Below are 20,717 nucleotides of genomic sequence, written 5' to 3' on the forward strand. Positions count from 1 at the left end.
CTAGAGCAGAGCTATGCAGGCACGATACAGTACGGAAACGTACACCTACCACCCAGGCACTGCAGCATCTCCTTGTACCTTTCCCAGAAATATTCCTCACACCCACAAGCCTTATCACATATTTTAAAAAACAACACATGGTTTTATGCCTTGTTCTTTCTAACATCTGACACGTCCAGCAGCACAGACCTCACCTTTTGCTCAGCCTTCTAGTGACGGAAGGCCCCACTGAGCAGAGCCTGTTGGGGGACGCTTCGGTGTTTCCACTGGCTGTTACAAACAAAACCACAATCACCACTCTGACCAGACGTGACTGTGGGCTAACAAACAAGCAGCCAGTGGGGCTGTGGACGCCAAGGCCATGAACTACTGTAATTAGCCCCCAGGAAGCCTTGCCGGCACCATGGCGTATCAGTTTCCTCTTGCTGCCAAAGTGTCCATGCGTGATCACAGACTGAGCAGTTTAAACAGAACTCATGGATTATCCCCGGTTCCGGAGGTTAGGAGTGTGCTAGGGTCTCCCTGGGCTGTGACCCAGGTGTTAGTACACTGTGCTCCATTTGGTAGGCTCTCAAGGACCCGTTTCCTGCTCCTTAAGGTACTGGCAGAATTCAGTTCCTCAGGGCTGCAGACCTGAAGCCCCCATTCTCTTTGTGGCTGTTATCTGAAGGCCATTCCCAGCTTCTGGAAGGCACGGCACTCCCTGGATTGCTGTCCCCACCCCATCCCCACTCAAAGCCAGCAATGTGTGGAGCCCTCACATCACACCTCTGACCAGTCAGGAAACAGTCTCTGCCTGTAAAGATTCCATCGTGCTGGGCCCATCAGGACAATCCAGGTCTACACCCTTAGTTACAAAAGTCCCTTCTGCCATGTAAGGTGCCATGTGCCCAAGTTCTGGGGACTAGGATGTGGACATCCTTGGGGGCTGTTACTCTGCTGGCCTTATGTATTCCCAGGTAAGAAAATTGTGTATTTTCTTATCTGTCCCATTTCCAGCTGAAGGCAGCACGTTGACCACAGAGCAACGACAGTGGCCCTCACTGTGCCTGACAGAGCTCTCACAATGCTGACCCTCTGCCAGGGGCCAACTTGCACCCTGGTAACAATGGCCTCGTCTCATGATGTTTTCGTTTGGGGATGTGGCCATGAACACATCCAGCTGACTCTAAAAAGCTACTCCAAGCTGCACCGAGGGAGTGGGTATGAGAGGAGACACAATCGACACCCTACACAGCTCTAATGTGCCGTGAGCAGGGATGCAGTGCCAGAGCAAACTGTGCGGTGAGGAGGCCAGTCCCACAGAAAGAGCAAGGCCACCAGCTCCCTGTTTCCGGCCCCAACAGGGTCCTGGGCTTCCCACATGGCCTGTCTCTACCCCAGTGACCTCACCCAGGTATATTTAGAGCTCTGGGTCCCCACACAGCAGGCCCAGTAGCACAGAGTGTCCTTGTCCTTGGGCAGATGCTGTCCCACTGCCAGGCAGGAGCGGGAGGCAGAATACCTGGGCAGCCTAGGTCTGGCAGCCACCTGGTGCCACTGACACCCCACAGCCGGGACCCTCTTTGTAAGCTGCACAGGAGCTGAGAAGGGACAGGTCTGTGGGCCCTGCCATAACTCAAGTGGCGTGCAGAGGCCCTCAGACCTGTGGAAAATGCTGCCCTCTGTCTCCCACCTTCTGCTTCTGCTGCATGGAAGTCCAGGAGTCTGGCCCCAAGCCCTGGCCACAGTGGACAGACAGGAAATCATGGGGGTCTGTACAGTGTCAGACCAGGCTTCTGGTCTCAGAACCAGTAGGCAGTATCTCACCCCATCCAGCCTGTTGGCAGGCAGTAGCCCTGACCCCACACACAACCTGCCTTACCGATCTACATAGCCACCCACTCAGGAGTGGCAGGACTCCCATTCTGGATGAAAGAGCCTGTGGGTAGCATAGACACCAAGGTGACATGGCCAAGGGGAGGCTCCCATCCAGGCTCCAGGACTGCAAAGCCCAGCATGGGTCCTCAGGGCAAGGAGAGGGGTGTCAGCTACAAGACAGGCTAGGCACGCCTATGGCAAGGGCATCATCTGAGCAGGGTCTCCTAGCATGGACAGCAGAGGTCCCAAGGCCCTGGGAGATGATGAGATGGCAAGAAAGCCCTAGAGAGGGGAGAGGGACCAGAATGAAGACAATGGCATGAGCGAGGATGCCAGGAGAACACAACCTGCCTTCTCCCAACTCCGGCCCCAGTGGGAGCTGACTGCTGCCACCACCCCAACAGACCAATGTACCCACCTGCATGAAAACACGTTCTCATCACCACAGCGCACACACTGCTCCATCCTGCAGGCCAGGGTAAGGCCCCAAGCAGCCTCCTGCTGTCAGAAACAGCCCAGCACATCGTGACCCCCCACTCCTCTGACTGTCTCCCTTGGGATTCTTCCCAGTAAAAAACACCTCAAAACCATCTGCCAAGTGGCTTTCCCGAAAGAGGCAGAATCCACACACCAGGGAACCTGAGTACCAGCAGCCTTTCATTTCCTCATTAGGGCTCCCTCAACAGATGCAGATTAATTTGTATTTCTTAAACAATTAGTGAGCATAGTATCACCTCCCCTTACTACCAATGACTTCCTGTGTGAACTGCTTATACCACTCCAGCCCACTCATCCAACCCATTTGTTTTCAGTATTTGGCCTCTTTATTGGAAATAAATACTGCCCAGCCGTGGAGCCCACAGAGTGGTGGCATTTGACCCACACACATGTATACCTAAATGTCCTCAGGGGAGGTGCAAGATGGGATGGAGCTACTCCAGAATGGCAGCAGGCAATGGGGAACACTCAAGAGAGGACCCTAAGGTGTCCACTGCAAAGGCAGGGCAGGAAGTCACCTCGGGTGTGATGCAGGTGTCTATGAAGTCACCCATGACTACTGGTGGGACTGACTCCATAACCACCTTGCTGATGGTTCTTATACTGAAGACGACTCACGGGGCATAATCAGGTACACTCGGTCAGACGGCGTGAACGTGGGCGTCCATTTCGGGCAGCCAGTGCCTCCAACGTCACACTCGCAGGCACCCCCTGGCAAGAAGGAGAGAAAGAACCCTCCTGGCGAGAGGAGAGAAAGAACCCTCACTACGCACATCCTCATTAGGGGCTGGAAACGGGATGTTCTTCACTCCTGACCCAATTCCCAGGGCTCTTACGGGGTCTTCTCACCATGTGAAAACCAAGAGCAGGCACCAAGGAAGTAAAACAGCCCTCGTTCTCAGAAAGCCCCACAGTCCCTAAGTCACTAACCCAGCCAGCCTAGCTGGGGATGGCTGCTGCTTTACTCTCAGGGAGCAGGAAGAATGGGGTTGGACATATTCAGGCAACGGCCCCAGGAAGGGGACGGCGCCCCTCAGAGCAGTCTGGGAGAGTTTGGACCATGGCAGTGCAGGCTGCCACCACTCCTGCTCAGGTGATGTCCCCATCCTCCCACATCCTGGGTCACGTGGGAGCAATGAAGGAGCCTGTGCGAACTTCCACAGCACAGCATGCTCCAAATGAACGCTCAAGGTGCACTGCTCACCCTAATCTTTAATGGCACATTTTAGACTCTTCACTGAAGAAATGATGCTGCCTGGAAATTGCTACAAAAGAACCCACTTGGGTGTCTGTGGGGGGTCAGGGTAGAGGAAACAATGTTGATCTGGTAAGTAGGGTTTTGAGTTGATATCTACTGATGCCAGGATGGTTACATTATTCTAAGTTTGTTTGAAATTTACCACAAAACAGCAAACAAACCCACAGGTTATTAAATACACATATTTCCTTACATTTGGATGGGGCACTTCACTAGACCTGGAATGACAGGGCAGCTGTGTGGAGGTGAAGTGAGCAGATATCTGTTTTCCAACTCTTCCCAACGGCTTTGTGCTACACACTTGATGCGTGTCGGGGGAAAAGGCCAAGGGCTGGGTGGTTCCACAGTGAGCCTGTTGCCAGTCCCTTTACTCTCAGCACATGGTGGCAAAACAGCCTGCACTCCTGGAGTAGAAAAGGGCCTGGGGTCCGGGTCTCCCCGCTGAGGAGCACAGAAGGCCAGAAGCTGGCTGTGCAGGAAGTTCATGCAGGAGAGGCCCTCCTGCCCTCAGCCATCATAGGGAGGGCGTGTTCCAGGGTCCACAAGGGGCTCTCCAGAGGGCATTGGCCACGGAGGGGAGAGTTGGCAAGAGAGGTCCCCAGGGCTTTTGATGTTATGGCCGAACACAAGACACACCAAAGCTCTTACCCATCTGTGGATGCCATAGCTCTATTTCAAGGGATACGTAGGTAAAGCCCAAAGCTCTGAATAATTACCACCTGGGGGGAAATTCCACCCTGATATGAAATAAGGAACCGAGACGACAAGTTCAGAGTTGGTGAGGCCCCTGGTTCGTGGCTCTTTTCTCCATGCATCAAAGGGTCTCACTCTATCAGAAATACCCAACCTCTCGCTAATGAAGCCGGACATGTGCAGCCATGGTGAAAATGGGGAAACCTTGCACTCCCTGAGGTGTGAGCACTGGTGGGTCCACCTGGACGGACTCTCACAGGACCGCCACTTGTTGGCTTCCTCCAGGGACCAAACTCGAGCTTTTCATCCTTAAAACCCCACTTAACAGGTAAGGAAACTGAGGGTCCAGGGCTCACCGTGCAGCTAGAAGGTGGTAGACTGTGGCCTTACATCAGCATCCCACCCTCGTCCCCTCCCACCAACCTGCCACAGCAGGGAAATAGGTTACAAAGAGCTCCTCGAAGCCACACGGGGGGAGGCAGCTTCATGCCTAGCAGCATTTTCAGATGGTCTTCAGGCTGCCTTTGCCTTCCTCTCTTAGAGCCAGGGAAACCCTCATCCTCCCACCAAAGCAGAGGCTTCTGCTCACCCCCAAGCTTACCCAAGAGCCGCAAGCCACTTAGTAAACGATGGTGGCCCTGGAGTCTGCTCCCCTCCTGGCCCTAGATGGTGCACACGGAGGGCAGACTCACCTGCCTCACTGTCTGGCCAGTGCCCTGACCACCTGTGGGCCTGCATCTGTGCAGGGCAGCCCGCACCAACTTGTTCAGTGGGCTCAAGGAGGGCTGACCAGCAGTAAAAACCTTTTCAGTTTAAAAACCAACAATGTGCAAGTCACCTTTTTTTCTTCTTTTAAAACACAGAATGGTCTAGACAACAATGATGAAAACCACTTAGCTCAAAAGACTTTGGAAGTGTTCATCAGCAAGCAAGCTGTCCTCCCAAACCAAAACATGCCGCAGATGGCACCCAGAAGCAACCAGACTTTGAGCTTTTCAATGTGCTGAGCATTCTAATGCCATCCTCAGCTGAGTCACCGTTCCCTGCCAGCCACACAGCAGGTGCCGGTCGTGTCTGCTGAGGGTGCTTGCACAGGGTGAATGAAACAGGGCTTTGCTGGGTGAGTGTGTGATTTTTGTCCCAGCATCAACCACTTTCAGCCACTGCAAATCTTCTTGCTTCTGAAAATGCCACACTTGTTCCCTGGCGGATGCTGTCCTGTGACCTGAACTGCCTCAGTCACAATTTGGTGCAAGAGCCCAGCCCATGTCTCATCCAGTCTCCCTGAGTGAGGAAAAGAAGTCAGTGCAGCTTGATCCTCCTACTCAGTTCTGGAAGGTACAGCTTCCTTGGCCCTGCTCTGCCTTGCCTGGTCCCACAGCCAGACAGAAGAAGCAAGGGGAACCTCCCTTGGGCTAATGCCATGCCAGTGCTCTGTCTGGCAAAGGCACCATCCTCCAAAGTTGTGGAAGCCTCACAGCCACAGGAACAGAGTCTCTTGCAGAGGAAGAATAACACTGGGGTGCAGGGTGGGGGGTATCTCTCAGGTGCAGCAGCCAAGCTCACTGCTTGCAAAAGCACAAAAGCACTTCCTCATCAATGGGGCCCATCTGCTCCCCAGGAGCATCCACAGCTGGAGCATGCCCACCGCCTGCATGGCCTGCCTGCCCGCAGAGTACCCACAGCCGGAGCATGAAATTGCAGCTGTAACTGGGCCCAGGGGATGGAAACTCCCGCCTCTCGCAAGCAGCAGACAGAGCACGGAGAAGTGGGCAGGGGAGGCACTACTCCTCTCTGCAGCCCTAGTCCCCAAGCTGTCCCCCTCTCTCCTTTATATCCCAACAGCTCTTTCCAACAAAACTGCGAACTTAAAACTCTCCTGACCCCTGAATTAGGTCAACAGAAAGTACAACTGACGTAATTCGGCCATTTTTGAGAGCTCTCAACATGTCATCTGTGAACTGGTTCATTCCTACACTGACACAACTGAAAAGTCTGAGAGCCAAGCAGAGCACTTATGTCTGCCAGACACGCTCAGAGAAGGGCCTGGCTGGCAGTGTATCTGATGACAGCACGCCGGGGAGGGTGTCTCTCTCCCAGCCCCACTCCTCTAGGAGTGGCCAGCCAGTAAAAATGCCAGCTGTGCAAGACAGAATGACGAGAACTGATGGGAAGGGCATACAAGTGCTCAGCCCACAAGCACATGAAAATGGGCTATCCAAAACGAGAATGAGCCAGCCTTGTAGGAACTGATGGGGGCTGACCTCCAAGAGACTATTAAGTAAAGCAGCAAGGTGAAAACAGTACACTCCAGTGATGCCAACTGAAAATGCCCGGCCGTGGGGCTGGGCAGAGATGCAGTGGGGCCCAACTCTCATGTAAGCAAAATCAGCCACTAACCTGAGCCCCTTCTCCATCTGCTGGGAAGCCCAGGCAGAAAGCTGGGAAAAGCTCAGATCGTGTCTGTAGGCTCTGAATGGTGCACTGACCACCCTTGGCAACTCTGTATCCTCAGAGACCAGGCCAGGCATGCCTGGCACATCACTGCCAAGCCATTCCACGGCCCTAGTGCAGAGCCAGGAGGCCACCCCTCCCCCCTACCTGCTACTCCACAGTCCTGGGCTGTGTGTGGGGTTGGAGTAATGGCAGTGGCAGAAGGACTTTCTCAGTGGTCATTCCTGCAACAGAGGGCACACTGGAGAGAACCAAGGACACCATCACCCATGAACAGGAGGGTGAGCCTGGGCATTCTATGTCAGACATCACATAACGATGGACACATCACTTTATGTGACGGACACACACCAATGTCCATCACATAAGGATGGACACACCCTACAACCCAGCAATTCCACTCCAGGTCACGCACTAACAGAAACAAGAGTATCAAGAATGGTGGGGGCAGCTGTACTCAGAACAGGCCCAAATGTAAAACACCTACATGGCTTAAGTGTAGGTGGTAACTAGATCACAGTTTAGCTATTCAACACAGAATGAAGGAACCACTGCTAAACACAAAGATAAATTTCCAAAATGTCAAGACAGTGAAAAGCCAGAGACACAAGAATACATTCTACATTGGAATGCAAGACTTCTTGATGGTGACAGTCAGGGAAGTGGGGGTGGGGCATGACCAGGAGATAGAACAAGAGTGGCTTCTAGAGAAATACTCTATTTCTTGCCCTGACCGGGGTGGGGTTACTTGGGTGTGTTCACTTCAGAAACATTCACTGAAATGTGTAACTTACGACTCTAGCACTTTTCTGTATGTATGCTATACTTTAATAAGAAGCTGATCTTATGCAGAGGTCATCCTGTCCTGGAAACAAATGCCAAAGCTGCTGCGGTTGAGAGGAGGAAGAGGCATTGGCAAGCCAGCCCTTCACTCCCCTGCCCTACAGAGGCACAGATCCTCTGACTCCTATAGAATAAGGCCTGAGACCGGCAGCACCTTAGGCCTAGGCTACCCCTACGCTTCACAGCTCACAGAGAAACACATCCACACGCTCCTCCTGTGTAGGGGTCAGTCTGGGGAGGAGAAGGGCATTCTAAAGGTTCCAGAAAAGAAGCACTCAGTAAGCAGCTCAGTGTCCCCAGCAAGACCAAGTCTAAGGTTACTAGAGCAAGGCAGGCAGGTAGCACCCACTGCCTGGGCGTCGCCTACCAGTACTGTGCTGGGCGTCTGTTGCCTACCACGTACAGACCTCCACAGTAAGTATTATGCTGCTGCCCCAACAAGGAAGCCAGGACACCTGTTACATACCTGGCCACACATTCATTTCTGACCTCACCTGTGCAGTCAGCCCAGGCCTGCCTCCATGCAACAGGCCATTAGCAAGCCACACTGGTGACCTGGGCAGAAATGGGCAGCTGGCTCAAGGGAAAGCAATGGGACAATTAGGATAAGGAGTCTGCACGCCTGCACAGGAAAAAGACAGCAAAGAAAGGGAGACTAGAAATTAAATTGGGGAGGCAGGTAACACTTAAAAATTGATATAATTCGTCAAAATAAAAGGTGAAAATGAAAAAGCTTTATGATCATTCCAATCAATATAGAAAAACATTTGACAAAATTGTAAATCTATTCCAAATAAAAACTCTCAGCAAACTAGGAATAGAAGAAAACCTCCTTGGCTGATAAAGTGCTTCTATAATGCCCACAGCTAATGCTATACTTGATGGTAAGAGGCTGAATGTTTCCCCCCTAAGAAAAGATACAAGATGCCCTGGCTGGTGTGGCTCAGTGGATTGAGTGCCTGACTGCAAACCAAAGGGTCATGAGTTGGATTCCCAGGCAGGGCACATGCCTAGGTTATAGGCCAGGTCTCCAGTAGGAGCCACTCAAGTGGCAACCACACATTGATGTTTCTCTTCCTCTCTTTCTCCCTTCCTCCCCCTCTTTAAAAATAAATAAAATCTTAAAAAAAAAAGAAAAGAAAAGAAAAGAAAAGACAGGACAAAGATGTGAGCTTACCACTCCCATTCAGTCTTATCAGGAGGTTCCAGCCAGTAACAAAAAAAAGTCATCCAGCTTGGAAAAGAGGAAGTAAAACTGTCTTTATTTACAAATACCAAGTGTATATGAAAACTCTTTCAGAATCTACAAGTTCAAAATATGGCTGAGAGAAATTAAAAGAGGCCTCAACTGATGGAGAGATACAGCAAGTTAATGGACTGTAAAGAAGAGTCAAAATCTCTTAAGATGTCAAGTCTCCCCCAAACTAATCTACAGAGCCAATGCGGTCCCAATCAAAATTCTATCAGGGTCCTTGGGAGAAATTGACAAGTTGATTCTAAAATTTATATGGAAACACAAGGTCCTAGAATAGCCAACAAACTTTGAAAGAACGAAAATGGAAGACTCACATTATCTGACATTAAGACTTACATAATCAAGAAGACAGTCTGGTATTATTTGTGCCAAACAGATCAATGAAACAGAATAGGGTCCTTTAGCAGACCCACACATACAAAGTCAACTGATTTTTAACAAAGGTGTTAAGGCAATTCAATACGGAACAAATAATTTTCAACAAATACTGCTGGAATAATTGGATAGCCATGTACAAAAACCAACAACAAAATATCCCTTTGACCCCTACCTCACCAGATAAACAGTGATACAAAACGGATCATAAACCTACATATAAGAACTGAAACTACAGAACACCTACAGCAGGGGTGTCAAACTCATTTTCACCGGGGGCCACATCAGCCTTGTGGTTGCCTTCAAAGGGCCGAATGTGATTTTTAGGACTGTATAAATGTAACTATTCCTTAACAATTAGGCGAGAGCTTAGCGCTGCTGCAGCATAGAAACAAGGTGCCGGGCCGGATAAAACAAGGTGGAGGGCCAGACTCGGCCCGCGGGGCCTTGTGTTTGCCACCTGTGCTCTAGAGGAAAATATAGAGAAAAATCTTAGTGATCTTGGGTTTGGCAAAGACTTGTAAAATATGACAAAAAGCACAAACTATAGAGACAACATAAATTGGATTTTAACAAAATTGAAAATCTTTGCTCTTCAAAAGATGACATTGTTATAAAAATGAAAAGGCAAGCCACAGACTGGGAAAAATATATATAAATCATGTATCTAAGAAAGGACTCGTATCTAAAACATATGAAAATTGTCTCAACTCAGTAATAAATAGGCAACTAACCCAAGCACGGGGGAGTATGGGCACACGATCTAAACAGGTGTTCAAATCTTTCTCCCAGGCAAACACACACACGGCAAACAAACACTTGATGAGATGCTCAACCACATTATTAGACATCAGGGATAGACAAATTATTGGGTTGGTCAAAAAGTCTGTTTAGTTTTTCTGTAAAATAAAAGATACATTTTCATTTTCAGCAATAACTTTATTGATTTGGATACTGAGTGTGTCAGTTGTCTCCTGCTATTGGCTTTTAGTGGGTAGAGGCCAGGGGTGCTGCTAAACATCTTCCAATGCATAAGACAGCCCCACAGCAAAGAATTATTTGGAAAAAATGTCAATAGTACCAAGAAACTTCACTAACCACTTCTGACATGTTTTATCAGTCACAGCACCTTCTCCATATACTGCGCAAATCTTTTCTTGCACTTCAGTTGTTTTTACCTTTCTTGAAATAATAAAGTATAATATGCTGAAAATGTTACTTATTTTCTTCCATCTTCAATATTAAAATGGCTGCACAAAAATTTACCAATTTTGGTAAGTTTTTTTTTTTTTTTTTACAATGCACGTTATAACAGCTGTCACAATACAATCGAATAAAATTGTTTTGAGTAAGTTAAAGACTACTAAGCACTGCTAGAGCCATCATATGGGGAAAAAACAAACTTTTTGGCCAACCCAATAAAAAAGACTAACCATACCCAGTGATGGCCAAGACATGGAGCAACCAGAATCCTCATACACTGCTGGGTGGGAGTTTAAGTGGTATAATCACCTCAGAAGGTATTTTGGCAGATTCTTAAAGCCCATCAAATTGTGAATGGATGAATTGAAGTATACACATAAAAGAAACTACTACTCAGCAACAAAAAAAAGTAATGAACTACTGACACATACAACATGCATAAATCTCAAAACAGATATGCTGCATGAAAGAAAAGCCGAGACCAAAGTAAAATTTAAAAAAGAATATATATTTCATGATTTCACAAAATTCTAGACTAATCAACAGTGGCCGAAAGATCAACAGTTGCCTGGGGACAAGGGTGGGCTGGAAGGAAGAGTACAAAGGGGGATGACATATATCTATAGGTCAAACTGTAGCAATCTGTACACTTTAAAAGTGCACAGTTTACTGTATGTCAATTACACCTCAATGAAGCTGTAAAACTTCTGCGGAGTCAGATGATAGGTGCAACAAGGTCCTAGAAAAAGTAGGAAGGTGGTTGGCAAAGAGAAGGAAGGCTGTTTGCTGGAGGTGAGGCATCAGATCCCCAAGGAGACTTGGCCCTTCCTGGGGGTGAAGGTGGGGCAGGAAGTTCCTTCTCCCCTCAGTGAAATGAAGAGGACTGGCATGGCTGGGCATACCAAGGGCATCATAAGGATGAACGACAACTGTAAAGTGTGTGTGACACACTCCTCATAGCCGATGGGGCTCCGGCAGGCAGCAGTAAACATCAGCTTTTCCCTCTGGGACATTCTGCATGCCCCCAAAACACCTGTGTAGCCAACATCAGGAGACTCACCCCGGCTGGAGCTGCGTAACAGTGTCTCACTGGTTGTCAAATATTTGTACAAGGCTCACCGACCATCAAGGGCTGAATTTAAAGACACGAGCTCTTCTGCAGGGTTTCGTCACATTTCAACTGGAGACTCAGGAGAGGGTGCCAACTTCCCATGCACATGGGAAAAGCCAGTGCCCACAAATATCTGCACAGAGTCTTAGGCAAACGGCCGTCTGAGTGACAGGTGCCCATCCTCCTGACACGTAAATAGCTTCAGTGCTTCTTTCCCCTCTGACCTCTGCGTAGTTTTTTTCAATGGAAATTAAGCTCTTGTGACTGAATTTCTCTCAAGTCCCAACTTTCCCCTCAGAGAGCTGAGCTAGACCCTTACTGCTCTCAAGTATGACCTAGGGTTCAGCACACCAGTGTCCTCAGGAGCCACCTGGACTCACACAATCTCGGCTCCAGCCCAGACCTCCTGCATCAGAAGCTGTATATGAATAAGCCCATAAGGATATTCACACAGAGAGATGGTGGGCAGAACCACTCTTCCCAAAGCTGTGGGTTCTGCTTGGCACCTCGTGCCCAGCCAATGCAGATCCTCCCCAACAGTAATGCCACAAGGACAACCTTCACCCTGCTATCCAGAGCACAGGGCCCTTCCCAGGTTGACCTCATTCAATGACAATCCTAAATCCAGGCGTGTGATGTACCCAAGACTGGACGTATGTAGGCCAGACAGGTCACCATACTGCCCTGGTGGAGGTGGGCTGCAGAGCCCACCCCCCACTAGCTGTGACCCTGCCCATTCTTTGTCATACCAGAAGAAGGCTTCACCCAGAGATGGTGGTGTGACAGGCCCAGATGAACCACCACAGGTTGGAAAAAGGACAGTTAATGGCTAGGCTGGTGGATGCTGAACAATGGCACCTGGCAAATGTAGGCTCCGAGGCTCTCAGCCCTGCACACTTAGCAGTCCCTCCCAGCAGATGCTGTTAGCAAACTGCCATATGCATCCCTTACAAACAGGGGTCCCACCGCAACAAGCCTCACTCGCTTGACACTTGGAGCCTGTCATCACCCCCCACAGCAGCCCTACAACCTAGGCTGCCAGGACCCCGGCCTCATTCTCTCCCAGAGCTACTGCCCAAAAGGCACCTCTCCTCTTCCAAAGCCAGGGTTTCTAAGATAATTCTGCTTCAGTTCCAACAAGGACCAGACTGATGACTGTTACACCACCAATGACGTTTTTCTAAGGGGAAACCACACTTTTCCATTTTCCAGTCAACTACCTACCTATATACAAACCACTACCTTGGAACACAACTGTTCGAATGACGGCAGCTGTTGGGACATCACTAAACCCTGTTTTGAAAAAACAAGTCAACTGAAATAAAAACTCACACATACACCCCACACTCACTGCAGAGCACTCCACATGATTTAACCAAAGTTGGCCTTGCCTGGGCTGGTGCTGCCTCTGCCAGATTCCTACCCTACCCAACTCCACCTTGGGGCTCCCGCAAGGCCACCAGCACGCGCCTGCAATGAGAATGGCACAAGTCCCCAAACGGGAAGATTTCAACAGCCCTCAGCAACCCTCACAGATCAAGAACCTGGGGCCAGGCAGCCCACCTGGAAGTCACGGCAAATCTCATACGGACCCCTCCTCTGCTGTGCAGAATGACTAGCCTGCTCCTTTACATTGGCCAAGAGCTCTGGAAAGCAAGCCCTCACACCAGCCCTGCCTTTCCCCACCTCTGACACTCCACTCAGCTCTCTCCCTATTGTCTGTCCCACCACCTGCAGGTATGCATCATAAGAGCAGGGACCTTGGTCTTGTTCAGTCACCTCATAGGTGCCTGGAACAGTGTCTGGCACAGAGCAGGGACTCAATAAATGCTAACTGATGAATGAATGAACAGACGGATGAACAGAGGAATGAGGTCCCACCTTACTGTGCTAGGTCCCACCATGTTTACTCCAAGTCAGGGTTTACAGCCACCAAATTAGTATCTAGAGAGCAAACATGTCTTCACCTGTTTCCAGCTGTTACCTGCACTGTTCACCCCGAGGGTCATGGGAACAGCGAGTTGATTCTCAGTGGTCCTAACACCCCCTTGACAAAGGACAAGGCAAAGGATGCCACATTTGAGCAGCCAGGCAGAGGGAAAGTTGTGGCCAGGGTGGCACAGCCTCTGTTACTCATCCAGGCAAACATGCTTGCTCAGCAGGGCCCTATGGCTTTGGGGCAAGTCTTCCATTTTCAACGCAGGGTCTTGAAAGTCACCACATATATCTTCTCCAACTTACCATCTTGTCAACCCTGAAATTATTCAAGAGGGTTCTATAAGGAGGGAGAAAGGGAAGAACCACAGGAGATTTTTGCAAAGCCAGACAGAAAAGCAATGTAGAAAGCAAATCTCACAATCCACGTGGTAACTTGTTGACAAGATTATCTGCCAAGTGACAAGCTGCACTGCTAGGCATGGCAGGTGAGTGGCAGATTGCTCATAGAGGAAGAGGGCACAGCAGAGTCCCCACAGCTTGAGGCTACTTGTCACCAAGAACCAACTCAATCACCTCCTCCCAACTTTCCCTGCTTGGAGCCTGTAGGGGAGCTTGACCTGCTAATGGATTATTCCTTTAGCCTGGGTTCCCCACAATCCGGATTCTGGGAACACAATGGTGATGGTCTGGCCTGCCTCCCGTGTATGCCTTATCGTCCTCATTAACCCAGCGGCACCCGCTGGAAGCATGCCCCGTCCAAGGGTCTAGACCTCGAATTTCTTTCTCTCCAGCTGAGCAAATAAAACTCCACAAAACTTGTTACCATTAAAAAGTCACATCGACCCCTGGCTGGTGTGGCTCAGTGAATTGACTGCCAGCAAACCGAAAGGTCACTGGTTCAATTCCCAGTCAGGGCACATGCGTGGGTTGAGGGCCAGGTTCCCAGTTGGGGGCGTGCATGAGGCAACTGATCGATGTATCTCTCGCACGCTGATGTTTCGTTCCCTGCCTCCCACCTTTGCCCTCTCTCCAAAAATATATATTTTTTAAAGCCACATGGACAATTATCCCCTGCACACCCTCCGATGGCTGCTAAACTGTGCAAGCTGCATAGCACTGGCCAATAAGCCTGGTCTCCTAGACTGCTCCAGAGCTGGGCACCTTGCTTGCCGCCCTGCTACCCTGCCACCCCACAGGTCCACAGTCCCTGGGGCATCTGCAACACTAATGAAGACCACCTCACTTCTAACACTAGTTCATCAGGCCTGCTGAGCTATGCCCATCTCTATAATAAGTGTTAAGACTAATGGGAAGGGAGAAAATGTGCCAAGATGACAAGTAAATATAAGTTCACCAGTAGCTGAAAACTGGAATGATGTTACTGAGTATAAATCCAACAGCTACAGTGAAGTAAAGTAAAATTAAGTAAAGCTACAGCTAAGCAAAACAAAAGTAATAAGAAACACAGCACGATGACTGGGAAAACAACTAATACCTAATCTTCGTACCCACTCAAACCTTCTGATTCTGCCCCACCCCCAATGAAGAATAATACACATCCCCATATTTTTCACTTTACTTCACTTTACCCTTGTCTTAAGCCTATTAATAGTGCCTGGGCTTTGAGGTACACATTGTATTTTTTTAGTGCCATTAAAATAAATACATAATAATCAAAATACAATGGGATCCCCTTCAAGCTAGTAAAAGTCCTTTTGCATGGCAGGCAACACTGAGCCTCCAGCCCATGGCCTTCGTGTGATGTGCTGGCAGCCTCTTCAACTCACCGATGAGCTTGAGTCTCTGCCCCTCCAAACAGATGCCACTCTCATCTCACAAAAAGATCAGAAATAGACGCAAGGTGTCTCCAGGCCTCCAGGAAGCAGATGTGCGAGCCGCAGCTGGAGAGGAGAGCAAAACCATGCTTTCCTAAATACTATTTTTCCTGACCCTAAACCCCACATTGGGGGGGGAGGGGGAGGGCAGAAAAGAACCCCTCAGAGACTGCTGTGTTTCTGCTTCTGCCAAGCTCCTCCCTGACCAGGGAATCTTCTCAGTTTCCCTGTTTCTATAGGACTCGGGTGGGGGCCTTCTCAGGGGGTGGCAGGGGGTTCATCCACTCATGTTCAGCACCTACTAGTGCCAGATTCTGTGTAAACCCAGGAGGACAGTGCCATCCAGCCCACAGGTGCTCTCAGGACTGGAGACAGACTAACCAGTGCTTGTCATAGGGACACTGGCTCTACTTCTGCCCTCTCCTGGCATAATCCTGAACTCCCACTATGCTAGGTGGAGGGACAGCAGATATCACCCTGCTCTGCACCAACTTTCCTCCCAGTGATAAGCCTACAAGCACTGATGTCTGTAGGAGCTTAGCTGAAAGATGCACTAGGAAAAAAGAGTTGGGTTTTTTACAGCTTCAGTAAGGCTGAACAGGCATGACTTTGTTAAGAAATTCTTAAAACTAGCTCTACAAACTATCACCTTGACACTCTATGCTCTATTGCCCCCTTTTACAAGGAGGAAGGTATGGCAGAGAGAAGTCACCTAATTTGCCAGAGGTTATACATCTGGGTCTGGGGCCCAGGCAGCCTTGCTCCCAAACACTGGCTCTTCACTACACGCGCAGCAGCCTCACACAGAAATACAGATAAGGCACAGTTGTAGCCTTGAAGGCGCTCCCAGCTTGGCTGGGTGGGCAGACTGTGATTAGGGAACTTCAAACAGTGTGGGCTAAGGAGGCCATGAGATATTCAGTGTTATGGGGTCTCCAAAGAGGAGGACAGAAGGTGTCTCTGAGGAGGCCTAAAGAGATCACAGTCTGCAAGCCAGACCAGGATGGCGAGGACAAGCCAGGCTTGGAGCAGGGGATAAGGGCCAGGGGCACACAGCAAGTGCTGAGAACACCAGATGAGAGTGGGAGAGGGCCATGGGCAGGCCACGTAATGGATCCCAGGCCATGCTCAGAGCAGGGAGTGACACGGACAGATTGTGGTTTTAAATAGCCAGCTCCAGCTGCCTGGCAGAGAGCTCACTGCTGAGGCAAGGAGACAATTCTGCAGGTGATGGCCAACTCCAGAGAGCAAGATAGTGAGGAGCAGGATGGGGTGGGTGAGATGAAGGGGAACAATGATGCAGGGAGAACCCAGGGGCTCAGGCTGTGGAGCCTGCCACGTGGGGCTGGAGAGGCCATCATCAACAGGAAGGAGGGCAGGGCGGTCACAGAAGCCAAGGAGAGGTGAGGCCTGCCTGAGAGGAGAGGAGACAGGGAAGGAGGCCAGAGCCTGCAACTAGATGCCAGAGAGATGCTGTGACATTGTGTTACTGATGTATGCCCCTAACTCATTTACTCTGCAAGGTTCTGAGCAAGGACTTCCCATGGGTCACCATGTCTCACCCACTCTGAGATGCACCAGCGTATCACTGACCACTAAGAAAGACAAATGTGCCAACTGCAAGACCAAGCCTGACCCAGAGCTACTGAAGTACGACTGAAAGAGACACCTTGCTCCTCCTCACAGTGACCCTGAGTGCTCAGACGCACATGGTCTCCCTTACACTCAGCACACCATCTGGGAATAGATGTCACCCCTAACTGTCCCCTCCCCTCAACCATGACTGAATGGGTCTCAAGACTGGCAGACCCAGCTTCTCCCTTCCCACCAAGACTGGGGCAGTAGAAGTCACATCTGAATGCCATACCTCCCCGCACAGCCCACCCTCAGCTACACCGGCAACCTTTCCAAGCTCAATTCAAAGTAGCTCTGGGGTCCTGGTGGAAGAAGCCTCTCTGCACACTAGGGGGTCCATTTGTGGCCCTACCACAAGGGGCCCTCCGGTGACCCACTTTTGCTGCTCCACCCACCAGCACTGCTCTGCTCCTTTTCTGCAAAGCCACTGTACCCTGCCAACCTGTCCCCGTGCTCGTGCTCACCCAGCACTGTGGCTGGCAGGACCACAGAATTGCTCTAGATCTCAGCATGGACAGGTGGAGCCCCAGTTTTGGGGCAAATGGACGGGACAGACAAAGGAGTGAGGGAATGGGCTTGGAACCCAAAATTTCCTGCTATAAGGTCATGAGCAAGTCACCACCCTGCATCCCTTCCATGTCTCTAAGATAAGGACAGCAATGGCTCCCCTGTGGGACTGTGTGAGAATCTGCCCAGCATGTAGTCAAGTGCTGGCCAGATGGGGTCCTAATCTGTTAATGGGAATCACTGCGTTCACCACCTCTTAGGGCTCCTGCTGACGCAGATGTGATCCTGCAGACTCCAGAGTTCTTCTGAATACTAAGGCGACACTGATGGGAGTTATAGAAGATCCAGCGCAATGGACTTTAGCAGTCTCCCCACTGTGAGCAGCAGGGCCCTAACACTGGCTGCCTCTGTGTCTGGGAAAGACGTCCTCTGGTGTCCCAAAGCTCTGCCCCCACGCTCAGCCCAACAGGCCTCCTGGAACCAAGACCAGCTCCACTTGCACTTTCCCTCACACACCTAACCTCAGATTTCAAGAAAGGGAGTGGGGGTGGCAGTGCTGAGGCTTCAAGGAAAGTCTCAGGCCCAGAGAGGGTCCAGGTAGTGCTGGCAGAACCCTGCGGTCAGTGCGTGATGCTGCCTTCCTGACCCCCAGCCTCTCAGCACCAGCTCTGAGCAGAGCTATGGAGAAGCAGGAGGCACCCATGGAAGTGCCCCTCCATATCTGCCACTGGAAACTACCACTCCACACTGACAGACCTATTCAAAAAGCATCATTTTATTAGCAAAATTCTGGAAGCCCGCTGCACGGTAACAAAACAGCTCCTATCGTGGAATACTAAGCTATAGTTAAAGGACTCAGTCAGACTTGTATGTAACAAGGACAGAGAGACGCTGAGGGAAATGAACTGGCTGCAGAATAAGACATGTGTGCCAGAATTTATTTAAAAACGATGCACAGTGTTCTGCTATGTATCTCTACATGCACAGGAGACAGACTCCAGACCTACAACAGCAGTTCTCTCCAGAGGGACAGAAGAAAGCGCATCAGTGACAGAGGCCAAAGGGACCTTAGCTATAAGTAAGTCAAACATGTAAATTTTTAAAGAAGGATGGTGTATTTATTGTTTGTGAGAACATAAAGAGAAATGCCACATTTTGGGCAGAGAACAGAGCGGAGTAAAGCCCCAGAGTGGACTATAAATTAAGATACCCACCTAGATGTGCAGACTGGGGTGGGCTGCGGGTCTGAGGGAGGTGGGAGACTGGGAGCTGCTGGAGTCAGCTCTGTAGAGGGGCCTAAGGATCTAAGGGGACCACACATGGGGATGCTGGGGTGTGGGAGGTAACCTTAGGCCTAGATGGCCGGTCACACATTTGCACCTGTTGTTGGTATAATTTTTAATAGTGTTTTGTTCACTCTGAGTGTCTTGGTCTCTGTAAGACACAGGTGCCCTGGCTGCGAGGACAGGGAGAGAATAACTGCTGCACCTCCTGATGCACCCAATATAATGCTCCCACGTGTGCTGCATGTTGCACGCTGTGCCACCGCTGTAAGGTCCCACAGAGTCCTAGAGCTGCACTGGGGTGGGGCACTTTACAGATTCAGAAGCTGAGACTCAAAAATTAGATTCTGCCCAAGGTGACACAGCTCACACGAAGTTTGAGACACCAGTTTGAGCAGGACTTTGATGGGGCCCTGAGGTCCTCAGAATGAAGGCCGTGCTACCCAAGTGAATAAAAAGTAGAAAAGGGTATAACACAGACAGATGTAACGTGGATGTTAACACCTCCATGGCGGCAGGGAGCGAGGTGCAGGAACTCCACTGGCTTTTGCTGCTCCCGTCTGCTGTTGTCCTCACGTATCCCCCACACGCCATGAGAAACAGAGAAGGGACTGGCACGAAAGCGCCCTGCCAAGAGGTGGCACCTCTACACCGCCAAGGCCAGGAGTAGAGTCTCCAGACTAATGCTGGTTGGCACGGTGGGAGGAGGTGAGAGGCTTAGATGAATGGTGGGCGGGAGAAACAGGCATGACAAAGGCACATGGGAGGAAGGGACAGGTGGAAGATGCCCAGAGAAAAGGGCACCGGCACCTGACACACAGTTCCGGGATGGAAGGCACCCAGGGCTCATCCTGTAAATGGGAGCCCCTTGGAAAGGAAGATCTGAAGGCTGCGTGGAGCCCTCAATAACAAAGTGCCTTTGCACATCTGTCTTCTTATCCTCTCAGACTCTTGGTGAATCTGTCAGTTGGCGAGCTTCCTTCCTTCCTTCCTTCCTCACCTAACTTGCTCACACACTTCCTCTCTTCCGCCTACTGCAAAGGGATGGGTGTCAGGTCACTAACCTACCAGGCAGCTCAGAGCAAAACTGGGGCTCCACCTGACCTTTATCAGATCACCTGGCACCATGTACCTGGTATGTCATAAGGCTGCAACGTCTGGACTCTCCTGGGCTATTTCCCTGCTGCCTTTGATGGCTTTTGGTCTGGGTCCCCAAAGGTACAAACCCCTTCATCTAATCAGGAATAAAACAAGTCTGCACGCTTAGCTAGTCCTTCCATCTCATTGACTAGCATTGTGACTCTCAGTAATGTGGCGGTTCTGGACACCATCCCGAGCAGGGGAGAGGCTACTGAGACTCTGGATTCTTCAAAGACTGCCAGGTCCCATAAATGAGGCCCACGTGATCAGTACAAAGCAGTCTCAGGATGCAAAGGGTATGGATTTCATTCAATTTGAGGAGAAAGGGGCAGAAACAAATATAGCATTAGCCATGCTGAGATCTAGAGCAATTTCATGGCCCAGTGGTGAGGTCAGCAACAGTGACTCCTCAATATGGAAGGAGAATGCAGTCAGAAGATGGAACTGCTCAAGTTTCAGGGGGTGGTGGGAGGCACATGAGCACACGATGTGAGCATGTGTGTGTGCTCACATGCACACACACGAGGGAACGCTTGTCTCTAACGTCAGGAAAACCTTGGACGTGGAGTCCAAAGCCATCTGGACTACACAGTGCAACCACTGCAGCCAGCAGAGAACAGACACAAGAGTTCATTTAGCAGCTATTAATTTACCAGGAAAATAAAAATGTATTATACATGTACTGAGGAGGAAGATAGGGAGAGAGGCAAAGGGAACAGGTGACTGCCCTGAAAGCTTTGAAAAAAATAATCAGTGTGGCACCTGAGAGAGAGGCTTCCTCCTAACCACTGGATGAGGAGAGGCGGTCAGCTCTGCCCCAGAGAATGGG

At 50.2% G+C, this 20,717-nt stretch overlaps 1 protein-coding gene across 3 annotated transcripts in view; it reads right to left on the minus strand.

Moving 5' to 3' along the window:
• The window catches only part of MED26 (mediator complex subunit 26), a 42,373-nt gene that overhangs the window by 4,905 nt on the left and 16,751 nt on the right, over nt 1–20,717 (minus strand). The window contains exon 2 of one of the 3 annotated variants that reach the window (XM_024560729.4): nt 15,276–15,389. The exons of 1 other annotated variant lie outside the window; for it this stretch is intronic. In XM_024560729.4, coding sequence (XP_024416497.1) covers nt 15,276–15,320 — 45 coding nt within the window. In that variant the 5' untranslated portion in view covers nt 15,321–15,389. Of the gene's footprint in view, nt 1–2,278; nt 2,885–15,275; nt 15,390–20,717 lie in introns of those variants that run through there. One more of the 3 variants, XM_045195623.2, reaches the window with a different exon arrangement.

This window comes from Desmodus rotundus, chromosome 9 (genome assembly GCF_022682495.2).
Source record: "Desmodus rotundus isolate HL8 chromosome 9, HLdesRot8A.1, whole genome shotgun sequence".
Classification (NCBI taxonomy): domain Eukaryota; kingdom Metazoa; phylum Chordata; class Mammalia; order Chiroptera; family Phyllostomidae; genus Desmodus; species Desmodus rotundus.